Here is a 13,465-nt window from a genome sequence, read left to right as displayed (position 1 = left end):
CAATCGAGTTTAAGTTGGTAAACAATTTGTTTAGGCAATTTGATTTGAAGTGAGCCTAGTTATATGGCATTGCTGCTGCCTTAAATCAAAGAGCTCCCCTTGGCACATACATACATACATACATATATGGCACGGTAAGCGTTTCAATAATTTGTCGCTGCATTCAAATCAAGCATTGTAATAACATTCCGAATGCCACAAACAGGGTAAACGAGTCAATAAATTTGCCACAAAGGGACGCCAAAGTGGAACCGATGGAGCAGACGTCAGAGGATACGGACTGCTAGAATCCTGCCATGCAAGTTTTCAGGCAATAAGTAAATAAGCTGCGTAAAATCAAAAGGACGCACTTGTAGCCCTGCCTTTCTTTATTGTAGTTGTTGCTGTTGCCATGGCTTCTGCTGCTGCTGCTGCTGCTGCTGCTTGGCTATTGTTATGGGAGCCAGGAAAGCAAATACCTGCCACAATAGCTGCTCGATGTCGTCGTTGCCGTAAAACCCTAAAATATGGAGCAAATAAACAAATATTCAGCCAAGACCCTTGCTGCAACAGCAGCAGCAACTGCCGTTGTTGTTTTTGTTGTTGTTGTTGCTGTTGTTGTGGCCGTCAAAGAGAAAATGCTACCAAAGGCACTAAAATGCGCCACGTGAGCTGAAGTTCAATTTTTGTAGCGAGTGTCAGGGCAAACGGACTCTCGAAAGGAAGCTGGATGCTGGTCCGGCATGTAATTGTCTGTGACCGTTGCTAGCAACAAGAATCGGCCATGGCCCCAAAACGTAATGTATAATATATGGCCGGTGTATCGGATGCGATTCAGGGCAATGGAGAGAAACGAATGCTCCAACACATTTCAAAATGAAAATCCCAACCAAATGCCACTTGACGCAATAAACCAAACGCAAGGGCATCAAAATCTACCCAATTTCCACAAGCAAAACTTGAAATGCACTTACGGAACTTCAGATGGAATAGCTGATTGAAATCGAACTACGCTGAATTGTGGATTGAATTTGAGGAATAACAACTGCTCGATATGAGACTACTAAGATTAGTTATATTTGAAGATATGATTTGAGTTGAGATAGAAGCTAGATCTTACTCCTAAATGGTATATGAAAATTATTGTATTATTATTGTTTCGTTTTCTTATTTGCCACTCAAAATTGAATTTCTTTTTTTGTTTTACCACTGCTGCAGCACAAATCTCATTCGAATTTCTTTTCAGTTTCTCGTTCTCAAGTTGAGCTAGAAAATCCGAATGCTCCGTGGACAGAGCATGCTGGGAAAATGTCAAAGGCTTTACAAATCGAATGCAATTTTGGTTCTCGGCTCCCCCGTTAGCTCAATGCAATGCGGCAGCTCAGTGTAAATTGAAGTTTACACATTTCGAAGGTGGAAATTGAAAATTGCGAATGAAAGGCATTCACACATCGACACGGTGAAAATGTAAAGTAGCAAATGTTAGAAGCAGGCAGCAGAGACAGAAGCAGGTGAGACAACAAAGGTGAGTGGAAAATCAAGAAAGACAGAAAAAAAAACGAGAACGAAATAGAGCAGTGATGTAAACTCAGTTTGGGTTTTCAGTTTTCAGTTTTCACATTTATTGTGTTTATGCAACGCGTATGCAACGCTCACTTCACACTGCCTTGATGGGAGCCAAGGAGCAGCCAGGACTCAATTGGACATACATGTGTTGTACTACATTCGCTGGAGTAGCAGCAAGGATTGTGACTAGGGAAACGGGCTTGCTGACTGACTGGCTGACTGACTGACGGACGGACGGACGGGCGGACGAACGGACGGACATGGCATGTCAGTTGTCGACGACTCAACGTCGCGTTCTGTTTCAGTTCGTTAGCTTTGCTTTTTTACAATCACTTTGGCAGTCAGCAACATCTGACTAAGACTAGTAGTGGTAGCTCTCTCATCCTCCCTCTCCCGTTCTTTTTTCGGGTGGACATTTTATTTACAGGATATGCGTGTGCACCAAGCTACTACAATTCCAGGCGAGTGCGTTTATTTTCGTGCAGCTGGAAATAAAATGTTGGTTTTATTTGCTGCCTGCAGCAGCTGCAGTCCAGCTACGGTCAAGTGGTTAACGTTCTTGGCTCAGTGAATGCTTCAAATAGTGCAAATGTGAAATCATTTCGATTGGCCTGAAACCAAGCACTGACTGCTAAATGCTCTTGCACATCTAATAGTTGTTGATTGCAGCAGTTAAGCATCTCATCCTTCATACGAGCTAGGGCGCTGATTGCTGCACAGTAAGCAGAAATCGATGGGAACTTTGACTAAGGCCAGTCGATGATCTGAATTGCGGCAATAACCAATTTTTGCAACATGATTTGAGCTAAAGCTGCCTTAAATGCTCAGTGCTTTAGCAAATATGACCCACAAACTGTTTATTAACTGGGCTATCGAATACTTTTCTCGATTTGCCAATTTCCATTCAAGCTCGAGCATACTCCACGCACACACCCTTACTGTGTTGGAGCGATTAAAAACTGTGCTTGCTGCAACGTTATAAAGTTTGCTTGCAATTCCTGCTGCACTTTTCGCTCGCCCAACTGAGTTTTGCAGTCGATTTTCGTTTTGTTTGCATTTCTGCTGCATTCAAGAGCTGTTGGCGTGCCGCTAGTGCCTGCTGCTGTTTAGAGTGCGTGCATTCGGCTAAACATATGGGGTTCTCTTATCACAATTTAGCACTGACTGCAAGTATATACAGTGTATACCGTATATCTATATATATATTTATATCCTTTCTTTCTTTTTTGTTGAGGGGGGGGCGCATGCATTTCCGCTCGTAAATTTCGAGCAAAAAGTTTTCTTCCTGTGCATGATTTTTATGGCCATGTGATTTATTGACATTTCCATTAACGGCTGCATAAATGTTTCAACGCGCGATGCCGGAAGCGATTTCTTGTTTGTTTCGCCGCGGTTTTCCTTTTAGAGCTCCAAACAAATGCCAAAAATAAAAACATAAGATTTGAGCGGGTGTATATATAGGTGAAGGCGCTGTACTTGAATATACCCTGGTCGAAATCAATAGAGAAGAATTTAAGATCAGCTTTATGGGCTAATGCGCTACTAATGGACGGATATCGATATGCGGCTATGCTCTGAAACGAATTATATGAATGTCTATCCTTTTATTTATTCTTATATATATGTATATATACTCTATGGGACTACAAGAGCAGTAATTTTAAGCAAAGAACATAGAAATTAGACCACTAACAGCTGACAAATGGAATCAATTATTGGAGCATATTTACCCTAAATAAGCTATATATATATTATACATATATTTCATCATTCATATACATATATACCCGATTAATTTGATGAAGAGCAGAGCATAAGCTAAAGCCATAACACCCCAAATTAAGCAGCTATAAACGAATCTGTATGGATAGCTGAGAGATTGCTGGAGTCGATTGCTGATATAGCTAGGGTATTTTTTGTTTCTCTTTTTATTTGCAATCTGTCTTATACTATATACTAAGCAAATGTATTTTCAATAACCGCATGGTTTGAACTTCTATGAGTTCAATCCAAATATTTACTTATTTAAATATTAATTACTAAATCTAAGGAATGCTAAGGAGATATCGAATATATCTATGTTCTATCATTTCTATCCATATCAACTATAAATATTAATATATTTCTGATAGCAAACAGACCTCAATATATATATTAATATATTTCTGAAAGCAAATAGAACACAAGCTAAGCCTAGAGCACTAACAGTTTGAAGAGTTTAATAGATGAAAATTGATTGAATATTCTCGTAACAAATTATTGAAGCCTTACATCCAATGGAATCAAAATATGCGAGTCTATATTCTATGCAATATATTCCTATTTCATATCAATTATTTACTCCATCAACCAGCTCTACTTCACTCACGAGCATGCCGTGTCTAAGTTTTCTTCACTTTACAGGGTATTAAAAGAATGCCAAAAGATTGCCAAGTCCTATGGCAGCAAATCAAAATGCAAAACGGAAAACAAAACCAGGAGCATCAGCAGCAGCAGCAACATCAGCAGCAGCAGCAGCAACAACTTGAATACTGGCCGGAGACTCGAACATAAGTCAAAGTTTTGCAGGCAGTTGCAGCTGCACTCGTCGTGGCTGCTTGCCACATCAGTGGGGCCCCGTTGAGCGAAGGACTACCGCCCGCTGTTAACTAGGTGAGTGCGGCATATCAAAGGAAATGGCGCAAAAATATGGCACGCGGTAAGCAGTTGACTCAAGTGCAAGTCTGGAGCACTGCTGCGACTCGCTCTTCCTTTCCATTTCTTCAAAATTACTCTTCCCCTTATCCCCCGGCCGCCTCTTCGTATTTTTAGCTTCTTTTTTTGTGCTTTTGGATACTTTTGAACAACTCGCGAAAAGTTTCCGGCATCACAGCAAATTGAATGCGTGGCCTCTGAGCGCTTTTTGGCATTTCAGCTGCAGATTCACCGCAGCTAAACTCAGGGCTCAGGCGTCTACATATTTTACGTTCGCTATTTGGGATTCGGATTGGGTATTTGGTATTTGGGATTTGGTAAAGCACTTACCCTGCGCCGAGGTACAGGTGGTTAGCTGCGGCGAATATCGATCGGTTAGCCTTTTGATCACATCAATTTGTTCCAGCGTCAGCTGCACTGCATCGCGATGCTGGGCCTCACAGGGCACGTAGGCTGCCCAGAACTGCAAATGAGAGAGGAATGCTTTCGGGTTAATCAGAGTTGAAGAGGTATGAAGTAAGAGCAACGATTTAGGCAGTGCATGTATAAAGTTTTTTCGTATGATTTTGCCTCAACTAGATTTTGTTGCTTCGGAGTTTTCAATTGCTATGCATAATTTGCTTCAATTATTTTTAAATGAATAAACATATTTTCGATTTTCTGTTCTAATTGTTTAATGTAATACAAAAATACTCAATTATTGCAGTAAAATTTTGTATCCATTAATACTCAAGCGTTTACTAGAGAAATTTATGTGCATAAAACTTTCAATTATTTTACTTAGTTCTATTCTCTGGTCTGGTCTGGTCTGGTCTGGTCTGTTCTGGTCTATAAACTACTTTCCAAATATTTGTAAAAATTTACATTTGTTTGTAGTTGTTACACCTGCATTTGTTTATATATATATATATATATATATGCCACACTGAAAGAGCAGAAATTGGAGCTGTTATCCATTTATTGCCGCATTTCATTATTTGCTTTAAAATGCCAGGCAATCCAGGGGTGTTAGTTAAACAGCAAGGGTGCTGTGGGTGCTCCACAACCGCTCGTAACCAACTAATGACATGTGGCAACAATAGCAGCAGCAGCAGCAACAACAACAACAACAATGGCAATACAAAATTTTGCAAATACCGTATGTAAACGCTCGTTCGTGCAATCGTAATGAACGCTGTCAGTGTGCAGGTGAGGCACACAGGTGGACACCGGGCCTGGCGGTGCCTGGTCAGCTCTGCAATGGCCGTACAATTAACCCGAATTGAGGCAAATGCTCATGCACTTTTGTCCCCTGATAAGCTGGCAGAGCGAGCATCTACATATGGATGTGTGTATGTATAGCACCCGGAACTAAGCAGAAATAACTGCAAGGGGGAGCGGCGCCTAAGAGTTACCATGCAGAATGCAGAAAACAAAAGTGGACCACATAGATAATATGTGGGCGATAAGAGAATTCAATAGGTAAAGCTTTATAGAGGAAAAAAAATAAAAAAAATTAATAAATAAAATAATAAGTGTAATTTTTTTTTTTTATTTTTTTTAATAGATAACTACTTGAAACTAACAAATACTTTGTATGTTTTTTTTTTTAATTTTTTTTTTTTTTTTTTTTTTTTAATGATTTGCAGTGCTTTATGTTGTAGATAAATTGTTTGAAATAAAACTTAAACAAGAAATTTATTCACAGGCACAAAAAAAAAAACTTGTAAGTCTGCAAGTAATATTAAATAAATGAATTCATCAATTTTTAATTAAGAGAAGCCTAAAAAAATAATATAAATATTTATGTATATACCATAATTCAATTCAGCTTTAATTCCTTCAAGCTCTTCATTTACGCTTAGATATTTTGGTATTAAATATTTCTGCATTTAAATAACCAAAGCTTGGTATGTCACAGTCCAAGAGCTTAGCCCGCAACAAAAAAAAAAAAGTCTCCATTTGTTAACTGTTCATAAAAACTAACTGAAAATCAACAGCAACTGGGAAACGTGCCGGGCCAGCACTGTGGACTGTGGAATCACAATGCTGGATAAACTTTGTTGCTCTGCCGTAAATGGAATTTACCCATGAGCTAACGCTGCACAGTTGCTGAGGAGGAGAGAGGGAGGGGGGCTGGGAGGTGCTGTAAATTTGTTAGTTGTACAATTAAAATTGCAGAAATGTGAAACACATAGACTGAACGACGCGTCGACTGACCTATGCACTTCAAATCCAATTGCTCGGGTAACCTGGTCGAGCTGAACACCTTTAGCCATAGACGCAGCCAGTGCCCCACTACGGTTGTTTCTTAACTCGGCTAAATTGTTTTTCGGCCACAGAACTCATTGTGAGTCGTTTATTGAAAAGTTGGGCTCCAAGCTGGCTGGCCAACAGCAACATTTTCTATATGAATTGCGGCGCTTAAATGTATGCACTCTATCATCATCATCATCATCATCATCGTCATCAGCAGGTAGACAACGATGATGCTTATGGGAATGAGGAATGGCCAACTGGTAAATGAACATTTTTCAGTGTTTCGTTGTTTTGTTTAGCTTTTAATTTAGTGCCCCTGGTATAATTTTTCGGGGCTACGTGCCTGTGTGTACGGGGTTTGCTCTGGTCGAGTCTGGTATGGGGTATGGGGGACCTAGGGTCTGGATAGCTGGGCATTTTTGGCACTCGTCCAGCATACAGCCCCTTACGAATTTATATTAAAAATTATTTATTGCATTTTCTGTGTTGTCAGGTTCTAGTTGTAGTCCTCTTTTTTTGTTCCAGCAAAAAGCCAAAAACTTTTTAATTGCTCTTTCAGTTGTTGTTGTTGTGCCTGTTGTTGTTGTTGTTTTGAATTGTTTTTTGCACTTTGGCTGCTTCCTGTTCGATGGAGACACGTACGTGCCTTCATTTTTCCCTAATGATATAACGTGATCTAATGGCTCGCATACGTTTTACGGCTCTGCTTGCGCAGTTACTGTTTATATACTTCAAAGCTAATGATGTACTGCTATATAGCTTTTTAAAGCTACAATTGAAAGAGAGAGAGAGAGAGAGAGAGAGAGAGAGAGAAAGAGAGAGGGCAATAGCGGGAGATTTTTAATGGATCAAAATATTTGATCCATGGAGCATAGGGCAAAAGTTTCTTAATGTCCTCTGCTTCATTTCGAATATTCTAAGAATTTGTGAAGACAAAAGCTTTGGTTAGTATAAAATTAGAATTCGATATAATTTTTAAAATTGTTTTATCTCTTTCCTTTAAGCATTTCTCTTTTGTTTTGCCGTATATTGATTTCTGTAAAATAAGAATTTTATTTCTCAGAACAAGAACTTCTGTTCATTGTTAAACATTTATGAAGTAAATGTCGATTGATATTGTTGCTAAGCATGGGCAAAATAATTCTTGGAAGAAAAATATTTTTGTTTTCACACTAAGCTTTGGCACTCAAATCCCTAGGCTTAGAACAGAAGTCTCTGGGCTCAAAAATCCAATAAAATAAATAAACATAATTCTGCTGCTTAAAAATTGACAAATCTAGGTAGTTGAGAAAAAAATCAAAAATATGCGAGGCAAAGCATAAAGGGAAAATTAATTCAAAAAAATATATATTTTAAAATATATTTATACATATATATTTATTTTAAATACATATATTTTATTCATTGAAAATTCTACAGCCAGCTAAGTGCATTAAGGCTTTGGTTAATTTAGTCGCTAAGAGAAATAGAGAGCATTGCGAATAAATAGTTAACTAAGCAGAGTTTAGAAATTTATTTTGATGCCGAATAATACAAATAAAATATAGTGAAGCTTTACTATAATTAGTAATATAACTAATTATCAATTAATGAAACTAAAGCAATGTTTTTTTATTTAATTTAATTTTGCTTTTATTTACTTTTATTATTAATATTATAAAGTGTAGAATCTTGAGAGCTTGAACAATAATAAAATCATTTTATTGTGACACCTTTGCAGTCAGAACCCAACAAATATATATATATATTTTTTTATATATATATTTTTTTTTTTTTTTTTTTTACTTTGGCATTAGCTGCGCCAATATAGAACGGAGAAAATTGGCAACTTTTGCTTGAAGGCGGGCAGAAGAGGAATTTAACTCGTTTTCTTTTTGCTGCTGCTGCTGCTGCTGTTATCTGTGGTTGCCTCTTCACAATTGAGTCTGCTTTGTGCGCATCATTATGACGCGCACTTCACATTTCCGTTGCGTGCTTCTCTCACCACTTTAAAAAATATTTCCCTTTCTTTGTTGTTTGCTTATTTCTTTTCTTTTTGTGCTTGCAAATCCTCTTAAAACATTTTTGTAGGCAGAGTCGTGGGAGGTGTGGCATGTGACGCCTCAGTTGATTTTTTTTTAAATATTTTTTATTAGGCAGCGTGAATGCCGCAAAGGGCAACAGGTAAACGCGGCGCAATATTTAGCCAAAGCGCTAAGAGTGTTATGCAGCTATGTGCCACCGTCTATGTGTGTGTGTGTGTGCAAAGCGTATTGTCTGCCATTGTTCTAGCCAGACGGCTGGCAGCAATTGGTGAAGCAAGCCAGGCCGAAATGAAATATTTCACTTAATGCAGCCGCATCAAGTCACCTGTTGCCCACAACAAAGGCCCCTGGCCAGGGTATATGAATTGGCTGGACTGGCAGGCTCTGAATATGCTCACTGTGCGCTTGAAGTGTGTTTAAGCATGACACTTTGCCATTAGCAGCACCACCTGCAGCATGGCGCAACCATACACACACACACACATACACACATCTACACCCCCAAAAGTGTCGTCAATGTCTCGGCAATGTCCTTGGCGCATTGTTTGTGTCCTGCCCTATCAGCAGCATCCGCAGCACGAGCACCATTATTGTCATCATCATCATCATCATCAGCAGCAGCAGCAGCAGAGGCAGCAGCAGCAGCAGCAGAGGCAGTGGCATTGTTGTTGGCTCAAGGCATATTAATATTTAAAGTTGTTTGACGCTGGCAAACGAGAACAACAACAACAACAACAACAGCAGCAGCAGGAGCAGGCGCAACAACAACAACAATTCTCCCCCAAGGATAGCATTTTGGCTTCAAGTTAATTGTGAATGCGCTGCTCGGTGTGCGTGATTTGTTGTGAATGGGCGTGACTGTGTATTGGTATGTGTGAGTGTGTGTGTGTGTGTGTGTGTGTGTGTGTGTGTGTGCTTTGTTGTGTCTTGCGGTTGTGGCATGCTGATGGCGTTGGCATTTATTAAACGGCTGCCACCCAGCGAATGCAGCTGCTGCATTGCGGTCGAAATGGCAAACAGAAAGTTTCCTCACAACAAATGGCACTGGAGTGCGCCCAATTCAATCAAATGACATTTCAATCTGTTCCACAATGCAATAAGTCAGCAAATCACAAATTACGCATAATTTCAAATTAAATGTTTATGCACATACAATAAATATTGGCGCATTTGTGTGACACAAAGCTGTTTGCTTAATTAAATTATTTTCATATGCTATTCGAAGGGTTTTTTTACCCGATTTCCATTCAATTTGTGTTTAACCTAAATTGTATTTTCTTGCACGATTTTTTCCAGGCAATTTTTGTGGCGAGTATATATAATTTGTATTTATATATATTTTTAAAATATTTATTTTACTACTATTGAATGGTTTTTTGGAGCTGTATTTACTTTAGATCATTAAAAGCTGTGAAAATAAATATTCAAGTAAAGAAACTGCATTGATTGATTTATTTTACTCTTCTTGAATACGAGAGCCATTAAATAAAAAAATTGTTGTTGGTAGATAGTTGATGAAATTCTCTATATAAAAAAAAAAATAAATAAAAAAAAAAATAAATAAATTAAAATAAACAAAATAAAATAAATAATATATAAAAAATAAATAGAAAATTAAATAAATTAAAAAATAAAATAAAATAAAATAAAAAATATAGAATCAATCTTTTCTAATCCCATTTTTAATTGGCTTCAGGTAAAATGTTTAAATGAAATTCCATAAAATCCACTAAATCCAAAAAGCATAATTGAAAGGGAAATCCTCTTCGGATTTTTAGTTAATAATTTAAATTTTCTAAATAATCTCCAAGTCTGAAAATGCGCTTAGCAGAGCCCAAACAACAGTGAAAGGAGCCCTAAGCCAGCCTACTGCTGCTTACTAAAGCAATGGAAATAAAGCTCCCCATAAGAGAATTATAAGTACTTTCCACAAAATTCTTTTGCAATTAGGATCAAATTTGTTTAAGGACGCCCAAAATATGCAATAGAAAATTGCAATGCACTTAAGAGCACACAGCACAGCCTAAAAAGGTGCCTCTGTGTGAATGTGTGTGTGTGTGTGTGTTTAGTAGACAATTTGTAGATAAAACACATTCAGCATCGCCTCAAGCAAAATACAAATCCCTGACAGCTTAGGCCGAAAAACCTAAAGAGCAGCACCGACCACAAGCACTAACAAAAAAGGAAAGAAAAGGAGTGTTTAGCCCGGGCTGCTTCCGTTGCCAACATTAAATACTTTTTAAAAGTAAATACGGATTTGAAGCGAACGGCCAACGAGATAAGCGCCACATGGCCAGACTCGGGGCTCAGTCTCAGCCTCAGTTGGAGCCTGAACCACAGCAAACCACCAACAAAGACCGACGAACACTTTTCAAATCCCAGCGGTACATGCATGCTGAATGCGGCAATGTGCTCTACTGCATGTCCTGGCTCAGATTACAACATAAAATGGCGGCGGCGTTCACATCCGCCTTCGTCTGCTCGAGCATCTGGATTGGGCTGGGCTGAGCTGGGTTGGGTTGGGCATATATGCGCTTTCTATTAGGCTGCAGTCAGCAGCGACAGCAGCAGCTCGAATGCAGTCAGCCATGCAGGAGGACAACCGTAACATGACGTTTCCGTGTCCGTGTCCGTGTCCTGGCGCTGATGCTGCGCTGCCACTGGTTACGGCAGCTGCTCAACGAGCACCGCTGCCAGTCGGAGCCAACTTTTCGTCTGTCTGATATTTCAGCAATGTTGTTGTTGTTGTTGCTGTTGCTGTAGCTATTGCTGATGTTGTTATTGCTGTTACCTGCCCAACTATGTTGCAGACACAAATGTAGTTTTCTTTTCTTCTTTTTTTGTTGGAGACACGCCATGCAGGAAGTTTAGTCGAGTATATTAGCTTGACGACATGTGAGCATGAAGCATGGAGAGAGAGAAAGACTGGAAGAGAGAAAGGGCTTAACAATTGGGTTGGAGAGTGAGAGAGAATATGAGATAAAGAGAGAGAGAGAGGGAGTGACGGCGAGAGAGAGAGACAGAGTAAAGGAGAGAGAGGAAGAGAGCAAAAGAGGTGAGAGAGAGAGGGAGAGAGAGTGAGAGATTTCTGTAACTATATTAAGAGAAGGAAAGGGCTAGAGGGAGAAATATAGAGAAGGAATGATAGAGAGAGATCTATAAATGTAGCAAGAGAAGTAGAATAATACAGAGAGAATGATAGAGAAAGGGAGAGAGGTCTATAAAAGGAACAAGAGAGAGATGAAAATATGGGATAGAGATTGGGCAACTAAAGGCAGAAGCAAAAAAAAGAGAGATATATAGAGAAGGAGAGAAACCGTGCTCGTTATGGAGTCTTAGGGCAAAAAGACAGAGCGGCTGATTAGGAGTTGGGCGAGAAAGATGACCAGAGGTAGATAGGATAGAAAGTTAGAAACTCCGCAAAGAAGGAGAGTGAGACGGAGCTATTAATGCTGAAGTAGAAACAGAGAGAAAGAGAGATAACCAGGGAGTAAAATCACACAGAAATCAAGGAGGTCACATTGACCTAGAAAGAAATGGGATGGGAAAGATCAAGATAAAAACCGCAGTGCAAATCGAAGCTGGAAAGATACAGAAAGAGATCTAGATTAAAGACAGAGATGGAGCAGATACTGACAGTCCACATTTCGCACATTATTTATCAGTTTCACAAACCTTATTGATTCGCCAATAGAGTATGTCGCAGTGGCCAATATCCAGCTGCAATAATTTCACTTTTTTTGCCGTTAGTCAGTAAAAGCGCATCAACTGCTTGGGCGCTGCTGCAGCAGCAGCTGCTGGCATCACATTCTGGCAGCTGTTCGAGCTGCTTGGGCGCCAAAATGATTCGAGCCGCTGCCCTGCAGCACGCGTTTGAGTGCTTTATGGCCTAAACGTGATTTTCAGCTTGTCTATTAAACATTTTGCTGTAGTTTTTTTTCTAGATTTCTTTTTTTCGCATCGTTCTGCCTGCTGCGCATTGTTTTTTGTCTTTGGCCTTGGCTTTTTACTGGCTGCTGCTGCTGCTGCTGCATCGACGACATGCAGTCAGTGCACGTTTCGAATTTTGGGCAACAATTGTTGAAACATGTTGTCATCCAGTTAGTTAGTTGCCTTGTTTGTCATTTTGTTTTCTCTGCTCTCTGTGCTCTCTCTGTCTCTTTGAACTGCCTTTATTGAGCTTAGTTTTCCGTCACGAATTAAGTGCGAACTGGCGCAGTTAGCGAAAAACTTTAACGGGCTAAATGTGTGTCACGTAGCCAAAGCTACAAATTGGAATTTATAATGCAAGTAAAATGCTCAAAATGATTTATTGTACGGCTAAAAGAAATGCACAGCTCGCGTGTTGGCCAAGTCCGTAAAGTAATGAAGTCAAAGCAATGAAGCTTAAAATGAAATATATTTAAGTGTTGTTGCTAAGTTCTTATTGGTAATGATTCCATAGCTAGGAGGGACGCACAGACGAATATGGCTCGATCATAAAAGATAAAGAACAAATATATACAGTCGAGTCTCAATAATTTGTATCCCGGTAAATCGATACTCGCGATCAATAAAAAATATTTCTAGCCCCTTGAAAGAAATTTGTTCTTAATTAATTCTCGATAAATTGTCGTTTCGAACTATCGCGATTCTATTTATGTATTTTTGTGGGATGTTCCACGCCCCCTGCTGTTTGTTTCCTGAACTCAAATTTAAAAAAAAAATCCTCTAAATATACTGTATAATATTTTCAGACTACTACCAATTAAGATATTCCATAGAACGACTTTCTACGCACATTAGACATTGCATAGTTCTCATTGCAGCCTGGCATAAATCAAGCAGTCCAAAGTAAATATCCGTTTCAATGCTAAACTGGCTGTACGTGCTGTGCTTTTGGCGCAAATGAAACGCAGCGAAAGTTCATAAATCAAAGGCAAATAAACACTTTTTGGCCAGAAGCGACTTCAATATTTCAAATC

The 13,465-nt window shown here is 39.1% G+C and overlaps 1 protein-coding gene across 1 annotated transcript in view; it reads right to left on the bottom strand.

Moving 5' to 3' along the window:
- Window positions 1-13,465, bottom strand: part of LOC115564221 (uncharacterized) — a 72,744-nt gene that overhangs the window by 42,111 nt on the left and 17,168 nt on the right. Inside the window, exon 6 of the mRNA XM_089258512.1 lies at window positions 4,570-4,702. Coding sequence (XP_089114638.1) covers window positions 4,570-4,702 — 133 coding nt within the window. The remainder of the gene's footprint in view (window positions 1-4,569; window positions 4,703-13,465) is intronic.

This window comes from Drosophila navojoa, chromosome 3 (assembly GCF_054131105.1).
Source record: "Drosophila navojoa isolate 15081-1374.11 chromosome 3, UAZ_NAV_1.0, whole genome shotgun sequence".
Classification (NCBI taxonomy): Eukaryota; Metazoa; Arthropoda; class Insecta; order Diptera; family Drosophilidae; genus Drosophila; species Drosophila navojoa.
This window is presented reverse-complemented; position numbering and strand designations above follow the sequence as displayed.